Source organism: Sardina pilchardus, chromosome 3 (assembly GCF_963854185.1).
Source record: "Sardina pilchardus chromosome 3, fSarPil1.1, whole genome shotgun sequence".
Classification (NCBI taxonomy): domain Eukaryota; kingdom Metazoa; phylum Chordata; class Actinopteri; order Clupeiformes; family Clupeidae; genus Sardina; species Sardina pilchardus.
Genome location: NC_084996.1, coordinates 17,875,127 through 17,896,622, shown reverse-complemented (window position 1 = coordinate 17,896,622; position 21,496 = coordinate 17,875,127). Strand labels below are relative to the sequence as shown.

The following is a 21,496-nucleotide window of genomic DNA, read 5'->3' as shown; positions in this document are numbered from 1 at the left end:
TAAATCCCTTTAAAATAAATACGTTTATTATTCTAGGAGATATAAATGATGTAATCACGGGAGTCACATTTGTGATGTCACATCACCCCACACTGTTTCGCAGTTTTCATTGGTTAGTTCCTCTGGTTCTACGGGCGGAGTCACCTTTGCAAGTCAGACAAACTTTAATAAATAGTCCCTCCCCCTGCCTATCCGTGATTGGATCCTGAAGACAAGCCCACACTGGGCTTTACCCATAGGCTTTACCACGTTTTGGGGAGAAACCAAAAACTTTGTAAACAAACTATCGCATTGAAATTACAAAGCGTGTTTTAGTTGTCATCCAAAATTACAATTATGAACATAATTCGTATTACTCAATTCGCCAATAATTTGCCTGACAACACAACCGTAATATCTCACAACACGAAATACATGAGATCACTACTCAGCAGGCCGAAACTAACAAACGTGCGCAGTGTTAACTGGTGCATTCACCATGCGTTGCAAAGTTCTAAATGACTGTAGAGGAGAATATGTAATCATTAACATGTAATACATAAGACACCGAAAAAGCCCTTTGTCTAGCCTAGCATGTCGCTGTGTTTTCAGTCCATCCTCGTATCGGAAGCATCTGCAGCGTGAAGTGCACGTTGATTGGTTAATACCGATGTCCGTCACCGATTTCGCAGGCCTCCTGGGTTTGCCTGGCCCCCGCGCGTAATCATGCTAGTGCACTCTTTCAACTCTCTGTTTAGACAAGTTTCCCTTGTGTGATAGCTAGCAGGAATGAAGATGGTAAAGGACAGATAGTTGACAGATCAACAACAAGTTGGATGTCACCCATGTTTTTCTTTAACACGTTATAGGACGTCTTAGCATGTTTTTCGAAATGTCAGCATAACTTTTAATCGCAGTAACGTTACGTGGATTATTGTATGGCATAAACCTTGGATTTGTGACTGAGTCAGCTTGTTGGCTAACGCTGTTTTGGAACTGTGAAAATGAATAACCTGTCGTTTGACGATCCCTCGCTGGATCATTTGGATCCAAGTATATCACTGAATGATCCCAGTGATATTGACACAGCTCTTCTGAACGATATTGATGGTATGTAACTAGATTTTCTTTGACAGCCCATCTTTTGAAAAGTTGGAAGCTACTTTGCTAGCTAGCAGTCTTGTTATACGAATGTCAGAGTGTTAGCGTGATTATGCATGCCAAAAGAAAGCAATCTAAATAGTTTAATCTGGCAACTACCATAAAATAGCTATTATTTGCTGGCAAGTCAGCAACTATGCCGACTTTTGTGTTGACTGACTTGGATCGTCTGAATGTATCTGAACTCGAGGTTTAAAGGGAGTAACACAACACCAAGGTAACATTCATAGACTGTCAGGATCTACATGTGACTTTACATGTACTTCTCCATACAGTGATACAGTCTGTGGGACTCTTCCTCTCATTATGTAGCTAGTTAACTGGACTGGTTTTGGTCTCATGACGATCAACACCAGGAAAGTTAGATATTACAGTTAGCATGGTAAAGTAAGTCAGTTACATTTTTTCCTCACGAATTGCCACTGTATCTAACGTTATGAGTTGCATACGGTAGGTAACTGTTTTGTATGATTCATTTATCGTTCATGAATGTCTCGGAGTTGTGATTTTGACACTGCCCCGCCCCCTTCAACTTGTATAGGTAATTATTTTTGGGTTCATCACAATATATTTGGTAAATAATACATGTGCATACTGTAAATGTAGTACATCCTAACTATATAAACGATCTCCTGTGTATGTCATAAAAGTAGTATTTTAGTGGGTAACAACACGTTGAATTCTGCATTGAGTTCTCTGTGTGGCCTACTGTAGTGTGACCGCGAGTAACCTCGCGCTGAGTACGACGCCAGTGGCCGATAGTAACCTCGTCTGCTTGAGCTGTTAACGCGCGCTTCCCACCTCCCTTTTCTTAGGGGCTGGTCCGCATAGCAAGGCGCCATAGTCGCCTCTCATTGGTCGAGAGCGATCACCTCATACAAAACACTGGTTTACAAATTCCCGGTTGCCATGTTTCGGCACGAATAGTCTATTTCCCCGAATAGTTTTTATCTTTCCATTAGGAGGTAGCTTGAAATATGGTTACGAAAAAGAAAGTAATTATTGGCGTTTAATATTTGACTGTATATCACCAAGTAATGATGATCAGAATAGAAAACAGACAATGTTTTGTGATGCATCATTTGCAGTTACAGTGAAAATCCTGTCCCTTTTTAATACAGTGGAAGTAGACAAGGTCGAGGTCATAGTCATATTGCTCTCTTTTGCCTCAAAGTAATAGTACACACAATAATGTAACTTCTTCCATCGTACATCATCTTTCCAGTAGGCATCTACATCAGATCATGCTCATCAGTTGTCAGGATTGTATCCAAATGTCAAAACATTTCTGACCAGTTATTTTGTTCCACAGATGGGCTTATTCAGTGCTGTATTGGCATTTGTCCGAACGTTCCATTTACATTTTTCTAAGACACTCAGTTTGTAGTAATGAATGTGTCTGGTGGCTGGCTTATTACATGAATGCTGTCCGTAAAAATGTCTGTTACCAGAGAGTAGGCCACTAGTCACCATGGTCATAAGAGGTAATTTCTCTGAGTTAAACCATGAGACTCACATTGCTGCTCAACAGTTCTCAGGGGAGCAGCATGCCATGCTTCCTACCTGTTTAGTGTAAAGCACACTAAGGTATGAATTCTCCTGGGGTGTATTTAAGACATCAATACCCCATGTCATGTCATCATTACTACAGTGTATAAATTTCATGTATACTGTTGGTGTTGAATTTGCTGTATGTGGTCTTTTGTAAAACAACACACAGACAGCTGTACCCAGTGCTTCTAGCTGTGTTGTGTGTTAAATACTGACCAGGTCCCAACAGTCATAGACTTCATTTGTCTTCATATAGCTATTTCATTTAAGCACCTCATTTGTGTAGGACTTTTAAGAGTTTATGACCTCGTTGTGCACTAAGACCACCTCTAATCTTCTATTCTAGATATGCTTCAGCTCATCAATAACCAGGACATGGAGTTTGGCAGCCTGTTCGACCACCCGCAGTTTGGCTCGGGGCCCCCCCTCGCCCCGGACCCACCAGCACTGTCCCTCACCAGCACCACTCTGTCGGCCCCCGCCTCCTCGTCCGTGGTCCCCTCCTCGTCCACCACCTCCTCCATCCTGAGCAGTAGCCCCCACCTGGACGCCCTGCTCGGGCCCCCCATCTCGCGCAGCTCCGCCTCCCCAGATAAGCTCTTCCAGCCGCCCACCTTCCAGCAGTCCCCTCTGGCCCAGGTGGCCCCGGCACCTGCCCCGGCTCCTGCCCCGGCAGCTGTGCGCCCCATGCAGACGGCAACCCTCCAGATCCAGCCTGCCAGCGCGCTGGCACCGGTGTCCGCTCCAGGCCCCTTGCTCGTGGGGAAGACGACGGCCTACAGTCCCCCCAACACCCAACCCCTCTTCAGTTCTCCCTCAACCCCCCAGCCACAACTACAACAACCACAGCAACCACAACAACAACAACAACAACAACAACCACAACAACAGCAGCAGCAGCAGCAGCAGCTGATCTACACTAGCCAGGCTGCATACCAAGGTGAGGAGGAGGCCGTGAAGGGCAGGGGTTGAGTTGGGTTGTGTCGGTTTGGGTTGGTTGGGTTGGTTGGGTTGGTTGGGGGGTTTCTGGTATATTCCTGTAACTCAGCCTAATTACAAAAAAAGAAGGGTGCAGGGCTCGAGTGATTTGGCTGGAAAGTGATGTTTATCTGAAAGAGGAGAATGCCATGGCTTCCTGTTCCCCTCATTTGAGAAGCTGGATGAGAGCCTCTGTTGCCAGTCATTAGCGGGGGAGAAGGAGGGTGCCAGAGCCTTGGCTCAGCATTCATCTGGATGTGTGCTGGATGGACAAGCCTGGCAAGAAGAGAGCGACTCAATCAGGTTTAAGATGAAAAGAAAAGCTCGAAATATACCCAGTTGAACTCTCTGTGCATTACCGCTCTAGTTTTGCAATGTGGCAGTGTCAATCAAGACACTGAAGGCAGCAAGTGTTGACAGAAAAAGTCAAGTCCCACAAATGAGTTAATGGAAGCACTACATTAGTGTGTCTCCAATGTATTGTAAGTAACATGGATTATATAGTGGAGCTGGTCGTCAGATCAGATGTTTTCCCCCAGATAATTGCTTCTCACTTCAGGGCTGACCTGAACAATTTAGCCAGTATTATATGCACATTAAAATCCCCTAATCATCCTCCATGGTGATTTGAGGAAGTTCATTTATGAATTAACGGCCTTGGCCTGTAATGTATTTCAGTGGCCTTTCGGACATTGCAGCTTTAAATTTGGCTGAAATGAGCTTGACCCCAATCTCAAGCAGATTGTGATTTTTAGCCTCCATTAGTAAAGTTTCAATCCCTCCTTTTTTTTTGGAATGTCATGCACTTTCCTGAATGTTAATGTGTTCTTTACATAAGTTGTCTGGCGCATTCCAACTGCCCTGACTGAAATATGCCCGGACGAGTTTGATGGCTGTGTCGTTGTGATGGGACATTGCAGCGGTAGTCAAGCGAATGAGCTGATGCTGCTGGCTTTTGGAAAGTTAGAGTTCTCTCCCAAATGTTTGAGGCCAAAATGGCTGAAGAGGAAACGTGGAGAGGTGGGATGACAGAGTATGTCTGATTGACAACTCTCCCTCTTGACATTGTTGATGTAGCGTGGAGTTTTTCCGAGCGTCTCCCCCACGGTTATGTCTTAAGTAGGGTTCAGACCAAAGCGTCCCGACGAGACGAGCCGCGACGTTCTAAAATCTTGCGACTGCGACTCAACGTGTTTAATGCTCTGCGACGGCTTGCGACTGTTTGCAACTACGTGCAACTTCTAATTCACACCGCTGCAACTCAGTCTCGTCGCGTCGGGAATCTTTGGTGTGAATTGGGCTTTAGGTGCGCGTCTGCTGTTGTGCTGTGAGTGGAGGCTCTGAGTGAGACTCATGCCACTAGCTGGGCCACCTCCAGTGTCTCATTAAGAGCCTTTAGCGAGCTTAGTCACCTGAGTTGGGCCTCATCACGCCATCACCGCGCTGTGGCCTGACAGCTTAGCAGAGTTGGATGACATCGCGCCACCAATGTGCAGACGGCAGCGGAGTCACATGACCCGTTTTACCTATAGGCTGTGCGGATATACAGTATATATACGTGTGTGTCTGTACGTGACCCCGACATCACCTGTGGTGTTGTGATGTGGCAACGGTGACTCAGCGCGTAGTGGTGACATCAGCGGCGCTTATGCAAGAGCGGGAGAGCCGTGTGGCGGCGGAGATTGGAAGGTGGGGTCAGAGTCCAGAGTGTGCTGCTAATGTGTGTGTGATGTGCAGTGTTTATGTTCGATCCCTGAGGCCCGCAACACAGACACACACCGGCCCTCGCCACACCCTCCTCACCTGATGACCGTGTCACACACACTCCACACTATCTGAGCGGCACAACAGTGGTGATTGGGTCAAAGGTCGGCTCGCTGCCGAGTCATAAACACGACTGTGAAAGAATGTGCCTCATTTGTGTGATATACAGTCAAATATCATAATAACATGATATTTCAAAACAAACACACAGAGAAGAGCTGAGCTTGGTCTATGACTAAAATGCACTGTAGGCAATCACAGTGTCATTATTTTGGTTGCGTGTCCTACACCTGAACTAATTGCCATGTTACTATGGCAACTGTGATTGTGTTAGCGCCCGAGGCCCGCAGACCCACTGGCCCTCACCACGCCCTCCTCACCCAATGACCGTGTCACACACTCCACGCTATCTGAGCGGCACAACAGTGGTGATAGGGTCAAAGGTCGCCTCGCCGCCGAGTCATAAACACGACTGAGAGAATGCGCCCTGCCTTGTTGCCATAGCGACACGGCGATTAGTTCAGGTGTGGGGCACGCAGCCAAAATAATGACACTGTGATTGCCTACAGTGCGTTTTAGTCATAGACCAAGCTCAGCTCTTCTGTGTGTTTGTTTTGAAATGTAATGTTGTTGTCATCTGAATAGCTCTAGGTGATGACCTATGACCTGTGTACCTGAGGCATGATGCTAGCCTTTGGTTTCTAGAATGCGTCAGTTGTTGTCAGTGGGTTAGTGAGAGTTGGGTCATGTGCTGGTCGGAGGTCCCTGGCTGACCGTGTTGTGTCTGTGGCTTTGTCCTGCTCCTGTCCAGCGGTGAACCAGGGCAGCCCAGCGCAGATGGCTACTGGCCTGCCCACCTCGTCCCAGAGCGTCCAGTCAGTGACCTTCCAGGCCCACGTGCAGAGCTCCCCCATGTTCACCACCGCCTCCAGCACACCCACGCAGACCATCTCCCAACACGTGCAGCAGGTCCCTGTGAGTACACGTGTGTGTGTGTGTGTGTGTGTGTGTGTGTCTGTGTGTGTGCACTTATGTGTGTCTGTGTGTTGATGTAATGGAGTGAGTGTTTTCTGATTAAGTTTGTGTGTGTGTGCACATGTGTCTCTGTGTGTTGAATGATTGCTGTTATGTGTGTTAATGTAATAGAGTGAGTGTTTTCTGATTGTGTGTGTGTGTGTGTACACGCCGGGCTCACTGAAGTCTGTGTGTCCTGTGCAGGTGCTGCTGCAGCCCCAGTTCATCAAGGCCGAGTCTCTGCTGCTCACCACCCTCAAGCCAGACTCCTCCGGCACCATGGTGACCACCGTGGCCACACCCTGCACCACCCTCACCTCCACCACCTCGCCAATCCAGAGCACTTCACTGCAGGTACACACACACACACACCCCACACACACACACACAAACACCCCAGACATACACACACACACACGCACACACACATACACACACACACACACACACACACACACACACACACACACACACACACACACATACACCACACCTCACCACACACCCACACTGGGATGTAAATAGTCTGTGGTGTGGTAACACTTGTCATGTCCTCTCTTCTCGTCCACTCCTCCACTGACCGCTCTCTCAGGCCCTGATGAGCGGAGGCACCATCCTCACCACGGTCCCGCTCGTCGTGGACACGGAGAAGCTGCCCATCAACCGCATCGCCATCAGCGGCAAGCCCGGCTGTGTGCCGCACAAGGGCGAGAAGCGCACGGCGCACAACGCCATAGAGAAGCGATACCGCTCCTCCATCAACGACAAGATCCTCGAGCTCAAAGACCTGGTCGCTGGGACCGAGGCCAAGGTTGGATATGCCTCTCTCTTATTGTTATCATCATATTATTACGCCTTATCTTGTTATCATTATGTTATCACATAACATGGTCAAGATAATGGTTGAGGTCAGGATACCAGGAATACAAGTGATTCCACAACTGATTTTATTTCTGTAAGTGTTAACCTATTCATTGGCTAGATGTTGACAATACTATTTCAAATACCCTTTCAGTTCCTGTTTTGTAAGAACAGTCTAGAAGCCTTTTCTTTTTAAAGCTCTCTCCACTTCTCTTGTTGATGTTTGAACTTGAGGTCAAACTGTTTGGTAATATAATGATGAGGACCTGAAACCTTGCTTTGTGGAGGTTGTTTACGAGTCAGCCACTTAGTGGTTTTGGTAATACGTGATTGGGAGGCAGAGCATGTGACTTTGGGTTCGCCGTGCGAGTTATGAGAATCTGCGCAGAACCTTGATGTTTGTGTCCTCTCAGCAGCTCAATAAGTCCGCAGTGCTGCGCAAGGCCATCGACTACATCCGCTACCTGCAGCAGTCCAACCAGAAGCTCAAGCAGGAGAACATGGCTTTCAAGATGGCCACCCAGAAGAACAGTAAGGCCCACGTTGTGGTCACCCCCTCCTGGCTCCATATTCCTCTGCCGATGTCTCTCCTCCCATTCACCGTCTCCTCTTCGTCCTCTTTCTCCTGCTGCAGAGTCGCTGAAGGACCTCGTGGCCATGGAGGTGGACGGCCCGAAGGTGGAGGTCAAGAACGAGCTGCCCACTCCTCCGCCCTCCGAGGGCGGCTCGCCCGACAACAGCCCCTTCCCCCACTCCAGCAGCGACTCGGAGCCCGACTCCCCCATGGTGGAGGACAGCAAGGTGGGCTGAGGGCCGGGGCAGGTGCAGGGTGTTGGGGGTGGGGAGTGGGAGGAGCTGTGGGTCTCTACTCTACCGCTCGTTTAACATGGCTGCATAACAAGAGGGTCTAATCATGTTGTTATTGGCTCTCATTGAAAGCTTTTTTTTTTTTTTCATTTGAGTGGAAAATTGCATTTGCGGTTGTACAGCACATATTAAATGACATAGAATACACTTGCTCACTCTAATGTCAAGTTGTTTACATAAAATATTAATCTTAATATTCTCTTTTTATGTTCATTTTCTCCCCTTTTCTCTCTCTCTCTCCCTCTCTCTCTCTCTCTCTCTCTCTCTCTCTCTCTCTCTCTCTCTGTCTCTCAGATGGAGCGTGCTGGGTCGGGCAGTGTGGGGATGCTGGACCGTGCCCGCATGGCCCTGTGTGTCTTCACCTTCCTCTTCGTCTCCTTCAACCCGCTCTCCGCGCTGCTGTGTGGGGCCGATCTCAGCTCCTCCGCTGCGGCTGGCGGCCACGGCGCGGGCAGGAACATTCTGGGCGCGGACAGTGCAGGTAGGACGCCAACACTCCTCTCACGCACACACACACACACACTCCTTCAGATGAGGCCACCGTCATGTCTTCATGTCCTTTTGCTTTTGTCTGCCACGAAAAAAAAAGACACTGAAATAGTTCAATGCAGTCTTCATTAGAGGCTTTTATTTTATTTTTTATTTTTTTATCATTACTATGTCATTTTATTCATATGTATCAAAGTGCTTTGAGACCATTGCCAATGGTGGTATTGCACTATAAATAAATTGAAATTGAATTGAGTTGGTGCTGCTCCACAGCGGAGTCGCAGGGCTGGCTGGACTGGATGCTGCCCACCATGCTGGTGTGGATGCTGAACGGGGTGCTGGTGGTGGGGGTGCTGGTGCGGCTGCTGGTGTACGGAGAGCCGGTCACCCGACCCCACTCCGGCTCCTCCGTGCTCTTCTGGAGACACCGCAAGCAGGCCGACCTGGACCTCGCTCGGGTGAGTGAGAGCACGCACTGACCTGGAGTCAGGCCATGGCGGTGGAGCAGTGGTTAGCGTCACCGACAATCACTGACAATCGGTCAATTGGGGTTTGATTCATGAGCCCGGGCCGGGAATGCCAGTCTGTGGTGCTTTGGATCATAGCCTCTGTTGAATATCAGTCAATATCACAATGTAGTGTTTTATTCAGCAATCAGATCATTTGAATGCATTTATCAATTGAATACCAAAGTAAGAGCAGCACAGAAATGTTATTATATTCTCTGTGTATCTAGAACATGGTTTGTTTCAGTACATATAGACTATACCTACATGTGTCATGTATTTAGTATGTATCTGTATTGATCTATATTCTCTCATTAGAAAATAGTTCAGGAAATGATTAATAATCTTGTCTATATATGTCTAATAATCTTTTCCTCCCTCTCTCTCTCCTGTTCCTTGCAGGGTGACTTTGCGCAGGCCTCCCAGAACCTGTGGACGTGCCTGAAGGCGCTGGGCCGCCCGCTGCCCATCTCTCAGCTGGACCAGGTGTGCGCGGCGCTGTGGGCCGGCCTGAGGCTGTGCCTGCAGCGTCTGTGGGTGGGCCGCTGGCTGGCCGGGAAGGCCGGGGGACGCCTGCGCCACGACCGCCCCCTGCAGGAGGACGCGCGCAAGAGCAGCCGCGACGCCGCCCTGGTCTACCACCGCCTGCACCAGCTGCACATGACCGGTGAGTGGGGGGGGGGCTGACCGTGCTCTACTTTTGTGTGTGTGTGTGTGTGTGTGTGTGTGTGCAGGCGCGCCTGTGTGTTTTGTAAAGAAGCTTGACACTGTCCATTGTGGACTATATAAAACATTAAATGAAACAGAAATGCTATGTTACTTTATGTCCGGGGAAGATCATGTCCTGATTTGTATCTGTGCCAGTGTGTTGTTTGGGTGTTAGATATCTAAGTGTGTGGCACATGTTGGAATGAATGGCAGCCAGAGGTCAAAGGTCAGATGCTTATGCTAACTACTTCCTGCACCTCTACAGGTAAACTGTGCGGCAGCCACCTCGAGGCCATCCACATGGCCCTGAGCGCGGTCAACCTGGCGGAATGTGCCGGAGACTGCCTGCCCGTGGCCACGCTGGCCGAGATCTACGTGTCCGCCGCCCTGCGCGTCAAGGCCAGCCTTCCCAGGATCCTTCACTTCACCTCAGTAAGTTGCTCAAACCTAACTACCCTACTACTACTACTAGCCTGGGGTCTGTAGGCCTGGATATTAAAGTGTATACTGTGAACACACACACACACACACACACACACACACACACACACACACACTCTTCTCTCACACCTTTCTTCCTCGTCCCTGTGTCCCTCAGCGAGTGTTCCTGAGCAGTGCCCGGCTGGCGTGTCTGTCCCCCAGTGGTAGTGTCCCTCCAGCCATGCAGTGGCTCTGCCACCCCCTGGGCCACCGCTTCTTCGTGGACGGGGACTGGACGGTGCGCAGCTCCCCCCGCGAGAGCCTCTACAGCCAGGCCGGAAACGCAGGTTAGACCACCCCTACTTAACCTACCACCAGCCACCACCTCCCATTCTGCATTACGTGCATGTCTTCAGCGTCCTCCACAACACTAGGCAAACCACAAGTTTGTCTACATGTTTCTTTGTGCACTTAACATAGTTTGGCATTTTTTAAGTGTGTTTTAAAGCACTTGTTGAATTTCTGGAATGTTCTCCATCTTTGTATGTGTGTGTGTGTGTGTGTGTAGTGGACCCACTGGCCCAGGTGACCCAGGCCTTCCGGGAGCACCTGCTGGAGAAGGCGCTGTACTGCGTGGCTCAGCCCCGCGGGGAGAAGCCCACCAGCGAGGGAGAGGGGTACGTGCCTGACACACACACACACACACACACTGGAGATGACCCTTCTAGCCTCACTCTGCTTTTGGTCACAGATGCTTTGAGTTGTCTCTCACCTCTCTGAAACTGACTATTTTCTGTGTGTGTGTGTGTGTGTGTGTGTGTGTGTGTGTGTGTGTGTGTGTGTGTGTGTGTGTGTGTGTGTGTGTGTGTGTGTGTGTGTGTGTGTGTGTGTGTGTGTGTGTGTGTGTGTGTGTGTGTGTGTGTGTGTGTGTGTGTGTGTGTGTGTGTGTGTGTGTGTGTGTGTGTGTGTGTGTGTCCTTCAGTGAGTACTCTGACGCTCTGGAGTACCTGCAGCTGCTGACCAACGCTTCAGATGCCGCTGGAGCCACGACGCAGTGCTTTGCCATCGGCTCCAACATGGCTACTGTTACAGGTGAGGAGGTCCTGCCTACTGTGTATTAGTATTGCTCTGTCAGCAAGGTGTGGACTTTTGCTTGGTTTAGCCTTTTTCCCCCACTAGCAAGCCTCACTACAATAAGTGGTTTTCTTTAGTGGAAGTGTTTATATCTTGAATTTTCCCTTCGGGATCAATAAAGTATTGTATCTATCTATCTATCTGTCTGTCTGTCTGTCTGTCTGTCTGTCTGTCTGTCTGTCTGTCTGTCTGTCTGTCTGTCTGTCTGTCTGTCTGTCTGTCTGTCTGTCTGTCTATCTATCTATCTATCGATATGTGTTTGAGTTTTTGTGTTTGACGGTGGTTTGTGTCCATCTTTGCAGGCTGTGACCCACACTCCAAGTGGTGGTCATCTGTGGCCATCGTGTTCATCAACTGGCTGCAGGGAGACGACGCAGCTGCCGAGAGACTCTACCCAGCCGTGGAGCACCTGCCACGCAGTCTACAGGCGGCAGAGTGAGTCACACACACACACACACACACACACAGACACACGCAGCATATCTTCACACATGCTCAAGTCAGAGCTCAGATATATGATTATGTGCCCACGAGCACTCGTCCTCAAAAGCATTCATTCAAGCCTACGGACTGAAGTGACTTACTCTCAGAGAGATAATAAATTACCAACGTTAAAATCCTCTGACACGAGCATCATACATTACGCATAATTATCTATCTGGTCCCCGGATTCACTTCTCCCACTACACCTGCCAGCTGCTATTTCAGTCTGTCTCGGCACTATGGAAAAACGGGACCTCATGAAAAATTCATCAGCGTCTAGCGAATGTGTGTGTGTGTGGTGGTGTGAGTGTGTGTTTGTGTGTGCTTGCGTACGTGTTTGGACACATTCGCGGAGGACGTAAAAGTTTAATCGGCCGAGTCTGCCGGCTGGTTCCGCTGAGTGTCGGCCGAGAGTGACCGTGTCCCGTGTTCCCCTCTCCCTGTCCCTCCAGGAGCCCGCTGCCCAAGGCAGCCCTGAGCGTGTTCCGGGCGGTGCGCACCCTGCTGGCCAGACCTGAGAACTACCAGCTGAGCCTGAGCTACTGCGAGAGAGCCAGCGGCCTGCTGAGAGACAGCCTCAACCTCGGGCCCCACTGCCACTGCAACGCCATAGACAAGGTGTGGACACACACACACACACACACTCTATCTCTCTCTCTCTCTCTCTCTCTCTCTCTCTCTCTCTCTCTCTCTCTCTCTCACCACACACACACACACACTCAATCAATCCAAGAATTAACCACTCTCTTGCCCAGCAGCACTCCCCTGCCTGTGTAGCAATGTTGATAGCCACTGTATTTGCATAAGATAGGAGTGCAGTTGCCCAGAGTGGCCTTGGGGAGGCGCTGCGCAGCAGGAGAGGTCAGTGTGCTGCTGAGGTGCTGGAGCCACAGGCCCTGGCCAGAGCTGTGGTGCATTGTAGTTGCATTGCATGTATCTTCACTGAGTGCAATGTTCCTGCAGTGCAACACAGAGTTGGACCACTTTACAGCAGCCCCCCAACTGTCAGACGGGACACACACACACACACACACACACACACACACACACACACACACACACACACACTTACTTACACACTTACACATTTTCTGCCTCACCCTCAGTTGGCCATGTTATGTAGCTGAGGAGCAGTGGGATGCTCTCTCGTTGGGACACACACAGAGACTCACATTCACACATTCACACAGACAATTGAGCGCACACACACATCCATTTCACACACAGATGCTCATTTCCCCTCTCTCTCTCTCTCTGTCTCTCGCTCTCTCCGTCTGTGTTATGTTGCAGGGGAGCAGTGGGATTTTCATTCTTTTTGCGAGCCCCAACAGGATGCTATTAAACTTGTGCATATGATGTTAATTGTAGTGGAAGCGCAGAACTGTGATAATTTTAGCTGCTTTACTTGTGCTTTATTATTCATGGTTAATTGGTTTAGTCTGAATTTTAATGTTCTTAGCATTCCTTTTGTCGGAGGGCTGCGGCGGTACAATAGAAGTCATCGTAACTGAAAAATAAAAAAAGACAATAAAGGTTACTGAAGTAATACTCCTTAAAAAAACATTTTTGAAAAAGAGACAATATAAAACAGCACTAAAATAAATTAACCCCCCCCCCTCCCTCAGAAGGGTATTCTTAAAAAAAAACCCCAAAAAACCCAATAAGAAACAAAGCCCTAAACTCCGTACTAAACTATCTATCCTCCCTCCCTTCCCCTCTCTCTCTCTCTGTCTCTCTCTCTCTCTCTCTATCTCTCTCTCTATCTCTATCTCTATCTCTATCTCTATCTCTATCTCTATCTCTATCTCTCTCTCTCTCTCTCTCTCTCTCTCTCTCTCTCTCTCTCTCTCTCTCTCTCTCTCTCAGGTGGTGCAGCTGCTGCTGTGTGACCTGTTGTTGGTGACGCGCACTAACGTGTGGCGTGCGCTGCAGAGCCAGAGCGCCCCGGCGCCAGCGTCCCCCAGCGCCGCCTCCCCGCAGGCCTCTCCGGCCGAGCTGCACGGCTTCCAGCAGGACCTCAGCTCCCTCAGGAAGCTCGCGCAGACCTTCCGGCCCGCCATGCGCAGGGTGAGACTCCCGCGCACACACACACACACACACACACACACACACACACACACAGACACACGCTGTTCCTGCTCGCTTAACTTTCAGCCCACTACTGTTGTGTGCTCTGCACGATTCCAAAACGGTTTGTTTGGAAGAGGTGTTCTTGTCTTCTTACTGTGTCCATCTCAAACTCACATTGGCATTAGAGTGAGATTAGCGCTAACCATAACAGGTTATAAAATCAATGATTTTAACACGGACACAGAAAGAATGCATGGACTGTAGATAATAGAGACTACTGGAGAATGGCGGCAGGCAGACACAGAGAGGCAGGCAGGCAGGCAAGCAGACACAGACAGGCAGACAGAGGCAGGCAGACATACTGTATAGACGCAGACAGGCAGGCAGGCAGGCAAGCAGACACAGACAGGCAGACAGAGGCAGGCAGACATACTGTATAGACGCAGACAGGCAGGCAGGCAGGCAAGCAGACACAGACAGGCAGACAGAGGCAGGCAGACATACTGTATAGACGCAGACAGGCAGGCAGGCAGATACAGGCAGGCAGAGGCAGGCAGATAGGCAGACGCAGGCTGTGTTCCATAGCGGGCTACATGCAGCAGCAGTGCAGTAAGTGGGAGTTGGCGCACAGTAGGGCCTGGCAGTGCTGGCAGTAAGCGCACCATATGTCCTCTCTTCCCTCACAGCCACCAGGGCACCCGCCAGCAGCACTGATCCACACATCACCTGAGAGCCCTCGCACTCGCTCTCGCTCTCTTGTGTTTTTAGTGGTGCAGATCAACTGGTTCCACTCTTTCTTTTGCTCTTTCTTTCTGTATTTTCCTTCTTTTTTTTCTTCTCTCTCTCTCTCTCTGTCTCCCTCTCTCTCTCTCTCTGTCTCCCTCTCTCTCTTTCTCTTTCTCTTTCTCTTTCTCTCTCTCTCTCTCTTTCTCTCCTCTAATTTCATTTGTTCCCATCCTCTGCTGAGCACGCGAGACAGATGAGCAGAAGGCTGCATCAATGATGGATGTGAGGCTTTAGCAGCGGTGTGCAGCAGATGAAAGCTCTTAGTGAAATGGTGGGAGGGAGAGAGGGAGAGAGGGAGAGAGGGGGGAGAGAGAGAGAGAGAGGGAGAGAGAGAGAGAGAGAGAAGGAGAAGATTAGCCAGCGTGGGAGCTCTGTGGAGGCCTGCCAGCAAGCTAAAATCCATCTCTCTCTCTCTCTCTCTCTCTCTCGCCTCTTACTTTCCTTTTATCTCTCCTTCTTTTCTTGCTCTCTTCCACCCTCATTCCTCTTCCCTTTTGTCTTTTTTTGTCTCGCTCCCGTTCCTCCTGCTCCCTTGCGTTCTCTTTTGCTTTCCCCTCCTCCTCTCTCTCTCTCTCTCTCTCTCTTTCACCCTCATTTCCCTTCCCTTCATCTTTTTTTTCTGCTCTTTCCTCCATCCCCCGTTTTTTTTCTCCCCCTCCTCATTTTTCCCCCCCTCTACCGATCGCTCACTCGTTTGTCCTCTTGTGCCGTCTGTCTCTCACTCCGTGTGTTCTTGTTCTGTGCAGTTGTTCCTGCACGAGGCGACCGCTCGCCTGATGGCCGGGGCGAGCCCCACGCGCACACACCAGCTCCTGGACCGCAGCCTGCGCCGCCGCACCACTCCTGGAGCCAAGACAGGTGTGTGTGTGTGTCTGTGTGTCTGTGTGTCTGTGTGTGTGTGTGTGTGTGTGTGTGTGTGTGTGTGTGTCTGTGTGTGTGTGTCTGTGTGGGGGGGTTTGTTTGTGTTTGTGTTTGTGTGTGGTTTTGTGTTTGTGAGTTGTGTGTGTGTGTTTATAAGACAATGAGGCATGTGTTCTTTTTTCTATCAGAAAGGGAGGTGTGTGTGTGTGTGTGTGTGTGTGTGTGAGTGTGTGTGAGAGAGAGAGAGAGAGAGTGTGCGATGTGTCTAAATAGATACACTGTTATGATAACATTGCTGTGTGGCATCCATACTCCTTCTCTCTCCTTTGTGCTGTATTTTTTTTTCTTATCTGCATATCTGTGTACATGGACATGCTCATATTCTCTCTCTCTCTCTCTCTCTCTCTCTCTCTCTGTGTCTGTCCATCCGTGTGCTCTGCAGAGGAGGAGTGTGAGACGAGGCCCGGTCAGCGGGAGCAGGCGGAGGCGGTGATGCTGGCGTGCCGCTATCTGCCGCCCTCCTTCCTGTCGGCGCCCGGGCAGCGCGTGGGCATGCTGGCCGACGCCGCCCGCACCCTGGAGAAGCTCGGGGACAAGCGCACCCTCCACGACTGCCAGCAGATGATCATCAAACTGGGCAGTGGCACCACCGTCACGTCCACCTAAAACACCGCAAAACTCTCCCTCTCCCTCCCTCTCTCACACACACACACATACACACTTTCACACAGACATGAGTCACTTGGACAAATGCCATGTATGATAAACAAACACACACACACACCACACCAGTGGAGCAAGTACACACACACACACACACACACACTCTCTCACACACTCAGACCCACAGTTCCATGGTGACAGTTGTTTCTTGACGTTATTTGGGTACATGGCCTTTGCTGTTTGTAGCGATGAGTTCAACCTATAGGTGAGGGTGTGTCTCCTGCCCTTTTCTCTTTGTCTTCAGTACCCCGTCAGACATTTTCACACTCGCCAGCCCCTGCTCTGATAAGACCTCCAGATAGAATGTTATCACCATGTAATAATAATGATTATTATTATCATATAAAAAGAAACGTTTGCATTTTTATATATGACTTTCTATGTAATCATATTTATAGCTTCCCTTGAAAAACAGAATTGGGTTGGTTTTGATGTTTTTTTGGGCTGCTGAGAGCTGCACTGTAGTGTCATGCTCTGGCCACTGGGTGGCGTGTTGATGACGGTGGCTGAACTGGCACACGGACGCCGGAGTTGAGAATGTTGAGTGCTCTCTGGAGGGGCGTGAACAACCCCCCCCCCCCCCACCCCCCTCCTTTTCCATAGCCGCACGACAAAATATGGATCTAGATGCACATACGTAAGCAGTCTGTCTTTCTTTCTTCTTGTTGGTGTTTGTTTACCTGTGTAGCAACAGGGCGGCGGACGCACAATAAGTACAGATAAACATTTCGTTTCTGTAAAGGTTGATCTTGAAGCGCATCTGCACTACTTTTTTTTTTGCCAGGATGATTTCAACATGACGAGTTGAGGCTTTACGTTTCTTTTTGTTTTTGCTCATTCAGAAATAGAATAATTTGTGTTTTTTTTCCTTTGTATATATTTTAAAAGTGTATTTATAAGATTGTGTAAAAGAAAAGGATTCGGATCATCAGTGTTTCGCAGTAGTCTCTTATGACCGATGGGAGCTCTGGAATTGGACCCGCGACAGTGTTACTTCTGAGAGCGAGAGAAAGGTCGTTTGGTGTCTTGCGGAAATGTCTTTGAAAAGATTTGAATCCAATTTGAGTATTTAAAAGATTTTTTGCACTATAGTTGGAGAAGAAAAAACGTTGTTAGTGTCTTTGTAGCGTCCTCCGTGAGGAGGCCGTGGGCTGCCTTAGCCACGCGCAAGGTGTCAGGGTGTAGCTGGGAAGTGTGCCCCCTTTTATCCCGACTGGACAGATAACATGATTTGTACATTTTGTTCATGGAGTCGTGATATATCCAAAGACAGTTTTGTTTTACATGGAGATTGGGGGAGGGGGGAAGGGCAGTATCCAGACCATGAGTATCCCAAATCAGCGCTTTGTTCATAGACCTGTTGAAGTCTAAAGAGATGATAGCCCATGTGACGTTGGTTTTCACAGGACAGCTCATGTAGCCGGGCCGTTACCAGCTCACGTTAACTTTTCTTTCGATCGAGTGTCAACTGGAAATATTTACTGTATATCATTTCCTCCCCTTCTACTGATTTTACTCTTCAGAATGTAAATAAAAATCTGTTTTTGTAACTATTTATTGACTGTCGACTCATTGTGTGATCTGACCCTCCTTACCTAATAATTACAACACAGTCTCATGTAAGGTTTAACTAAGTAACTAAATCTAACCATAGGCAAAAGGTCATAGGTCATTTTTCCGGTACCCCAAATGAGACTCTAAATAGACATGTTAATTAATTGTTTTTAATAACATTTTATAGGCAATAACATATTCATTTTATAGAAAATAAACATCTCTAAGAAATACTATACACAATTATAATAGTACATCACATCTTACATTTAAACAGTCAAATACTTATTATATACACCATGAACCGTAGTTAAGAATCTTAAGAACAGTGGCACAGGGTATGTGATGGCCACACCTGGATCCCTTGGTAACCCTCCTGACGGAGTTTACCTGTCAAGGTGCTATGGGACTCGTGTGTGGCGGCAGGCGAGGGCAACCGGGGGGGTGGGGGGGGGCATTTTGCATTATATTACAGTTATAATCTCATACAGACATCTGTGATGGAACATGACTCGAAGCGCCTGGACGCCACATTCACGCATGCGGACAGCCCCAAGATCTGACCGCACGGAGAGGATGAACAGCGGGGCAGAACTCAAACGAGACGAAAAGAAGCGGTCGCTTTGGGCCCGTGGTGCACCTTGCTTTTGAGGTTCGGACTAATGAGCGCTCCCACTGCCGAGCCGGATGAGTCGAGCAGATTTTTTTTTGTTTGCACACACAAAGCCGGACAGAACCCAAGATAGGCAATGGTGCTAAAAATGATCTTGTGTTTTTGTAAAACACACATCAAAATACTTCTTGGAAGAGCATTATATTAAAATAAGATTTTTTAATCATTATTTCATATCATCGGAATATTTAGACCCGCAAAGCACACCATGTACATTTTTTTGTCTTTTTAATTATTTTTTTTTAACACTTAACATTTAAATCCATCCAGTGGGTGCATGATGCATGACAGCACTTTTTTTTTCACCACACTGACGTGACAGTAGCACAGTCTGTGAGCTGTGATTGGATGAAAGCAGAGTCTGTGGGCTGTGATTGGACGACGGCAGAGTCTGTGAGCTCCCATTGGTCGCCAGCAGGGGCAGCGGGCCAGGGCTCCATCTCCAGGTGTCCCGCACAGATAGCATCCATTCCAAGAAAGAAAAGAAAAGAAAAGAAAAGAAAGAAAAGCTGGATGGCACATTCATGATTTTTTTTCTTCTTTCGAACAGTCCCTTTCTCTCCTCTCCTCTCCTCTCCTCTCCTCCAGTTTGAAGCGAAGGCTTTCTCCAACTTCCCTTTATGGAGAGCTGACTGTGCTCCCGTGGTTAAAGGAAAACAGAGTGACGTATTCGTGGGAGGATGAAAGTAGGGGGAGGGGGACCAGGGATCGAGGGTCGGGGGTCGCGGGTCAGTATTGCTACAGCAGTACTTTTCTTGTGCTCGGGCGGACGCCAGTGGACACCCCACCCAACCCCACCCCACCTCCAGCCTGCGGGCTCTGGCGCCGCGGGGCCGGGCGGATGTTGGCGTGGGCTGATGGAAGTCCGACCAGGTGGTGTTCATCTGGCTGCAGGTGAAAGGGGCATCTCTCCCTCTCACTGCACAAAGAGACGGCACACAGCGAGACATGAAACACAAAACACACAGGAACAGAGAATCAGAAATGGGGCTTGTTATTGTGCTAGGATTGTGATAACAACAACAGATATTTTCTTGCTGTGTGATTTTTCCATCATAAGGTCTCTGTGTGTGTGTGTGTGTGTGTGTGTGTGTGTGTGTGTGTGTGTGTGTGTCTGTGTGTGTGTGTGTGTGTGTGTGTGTGTCTGTGTGTGTGTGTCTGTGTGTGTCTGTGTGTGTTGTGTGTGTCTTTGTGTGTGTGTCTCTCTCTGTGTGTGTGTGTTGTGTGTGTGTGTGTGTGTGTGTGTTTGCCAGTGGGCTCTGTAATGGCGGTGTGGTCAGTGCTCAGTCCAGAGAGCTGTAGTGAGCGGGAGGAGGATACAGCTGGCCAGCCAAGCATCTCTACTGACACACACAGCAGGCTCAGCCATTAATTGCATCTGTGTGATGTGCAGTGTGGGTCTTTTTTCTCTTCTCTCTCTCCCCCCCCCCTCTCTCACTCTCTCTCTCTCTGTTTTTCCCCTGGCTGCCTCTCTCCATCTCGCTATCTCTGTCTCTCTCTTCTCTCGTCCCTCTGTACTGTCTCTCTGTTCTTCTCCCTGGCTGCTTCTCTCTATCCCTCCCTCTGACTCTATCTCTCTCTCCTCCCTCTTCACTTCTGCCTCTCTGTTTTTCTCTCTCATATTCTCTCTCTCTCTTTCTCTCTCCCCCTGTCTTATGCTTTGCCAGGACTGCTGTGCTGCTTTGGCAAGAGTTGGTTCCCAGCGACCGTCACCCTGATGCAATGCACAACCCCTTCATTTTTTTTTTTTTTTTTTTGTTCCTACGCATTCATGGTGGGAGGTGGAATGGGAGGAAGGAAGGAAGGAAGCACAAGTACAGAGAGAAAGAAAGAGAGAAAGAGAAAGAGAGAGAGAGAGAGAGAGAGAGAGAGAGAGAGAGAGCGCATCCAAGCATCCTCTCGTTCACCCCCTCTCCCTTCCTAAGTCTCAGCTCCTCTCCCAGCGCCACCTCTAAGACCCAGTTTGTCGAGAGAGGAGAAACCTGGTGCTTTGGCAATTACTCTTCTCCCTCTTTCCCCATCTCATGCTCCCTTCCCACGTGAATAGATGTGTGTATGTATGCACGCGCACGCATGCACACGACTGCACCACACACACACACACACACACGAAGAGACATGTGATGGCTGTGCCAGATCCACGGAGCGGGATGATATTTCCTCCGAGACCTGGACGGGGGTGGTATCCCAGTGCTCCCCCTTTCATTAAGGTGGCAAATTGGCATCTCACAGACCCACAGCCTTTAGATCCTCCGCTGGATGTGCTGCTGCTGCTGCCGCCGCTGCCTCTGTTCCCCTCCCTCCCTTCCTCTCATGTGTGGGAGTAGAGGAGGGGGACGGGTGGAGGCACAGGACTGAGGGGTGGGGGTGGTGTTGGTGGTGGTGGTGGGGGTGGGGGTAGCAGGCAGATAAGGGTGGGGTATTTTGATCAGGCGCCAGGTTCCCCCCCCCCCCTCATCTCTGTCAGTTAGCGTGCTGGAGTGCTGCCTCTGCTGCTGCTGCTGTTGCTGCTGTTGCTTTAATGTGCCTGTGCTGCCTCTGTATGCTGCTCTCTGCTGAATGTCAACTCCCATATATCCCCACTGACCTTCCCCGGGCTGCAGCGCATGCAAACGTCCAGCAGAGGGCGCTGGCAGCAGAGCACGTTATCAGCAGAGCACAGGTCCTACATGACTCATTAGGTAGCACTTTCAGTGCAGGTTACCTGGTAACTGACGTCAGCTCGCTGACCTGATCACAGCGATGTTAGTGTAAGCTTATGTACAGAAGTAAATATAAACATTATATACATGTCCAGATCGTGGAATATGGTGCTGTGTTTTCATCTATTGAATGGCTGGGGATGGATCCTTACACTGTGCTGGTGAATGTGTATGTGTATATATATGCATCTCTCTCTCTCTCTCTCTCCCTC

General features: G+C 49.2%; 2 protein-coding genes across 4 annotated transcripts in view; one reads left to right on the top strand and one right to left on the bottom strand.

The window, feature by feature from the left end:
- Positions 1-244: 244 nt before the first annotated feature.
- Positions 245-17,910, top strand: srebf1 (sterol regulatory element binding transcription factor 1). 3 transcript variants are annotated; one of them, XM_062532249.1, is made up of 19 exons: positions 245-1,089; positions 3,038-3,631; positions 6,245-6,408; positions 6,652-6,801; positions 7,040-7,258; positions 7,725-7,839; positions 7,943-8,109; positions 8,470-8,656; positions 8,938-9,122; positions 9,573-9,837; positions 10,144-10,310; positions 10,477-10,645; positions 10,867-10,975; positions 11,281-11,390; positions 11,735-11,867; positions 12,368-12,533; positions 13,782-13,982; positions 15,518-15,629; positions 16,075-17,910. In XM_062532249.1, exons 1-19 carry the CDS (start codon positions 984-986, stop codon positions 16,296-16,298), a joined length of 3,543 nt encoding a protein of 1,180 aa, XP_062388233.1. In that variant the 5' UTR covers positions 245-983; the 3' UTR covers positions 16,299-17,910. The 3 variants fall into 3 exon arrangements, with proteins under 3 accessions (XP_062388233.1, XP_062388232.1, XP_062388234.1); XM_062532248.1 differs by having other exon boundaries at positions 7,722-7,839; XM_062532250.1 differs by lacking the exon at positions 245-1,089 and adding an exon at positions 2,029-2,727 and having other exon boundaries at positions 7,722-7,839.
- A 512-nt stretch (positions 17,911-18,422) lies between these two features.
- LOC134075919 (retinoic acid-induced protein 1) overlaps positions 18,423-21,496 on the bottom strand; it is a 10,953-nt gene continuing 7,879 nt past the window's right edge. The window contains exon 7 of the mRNA XM_062530947.1: positions 18,423-19,501. Coding sequence (XP_062386931.1) covers positions 19,499-19,501 — 3 coding nt within the window. The 3' untranslated portion in view covers positions 18,423-19,498. The remainder of the gene's footprint in view (positions 19,502-21,496) is intronic.

Coding starts and splice junctions, on each gene's coding strand:
- srebf1 (XM_062532248.1), top strand. CDS start 984: ATGAATAACCTGTCGTTTGACGATCCCTCGCTGGATCATTTGGATCCA. Junction 11,868..12,367: donor CGCAGTCTACAGGCGGCAGA/GTGAGTCACACA, acceptor CTGTCCCTCCAG/GAGCCCGCTGCCCAAGGCAG. Junction 15,630..16,074: donor CACTCCTGGAGCCAAGACAG/GTGTGTGTGTGT, acceptor TGTGCTCTGCAG/AGGAGGAGTGTGAGACGAGG.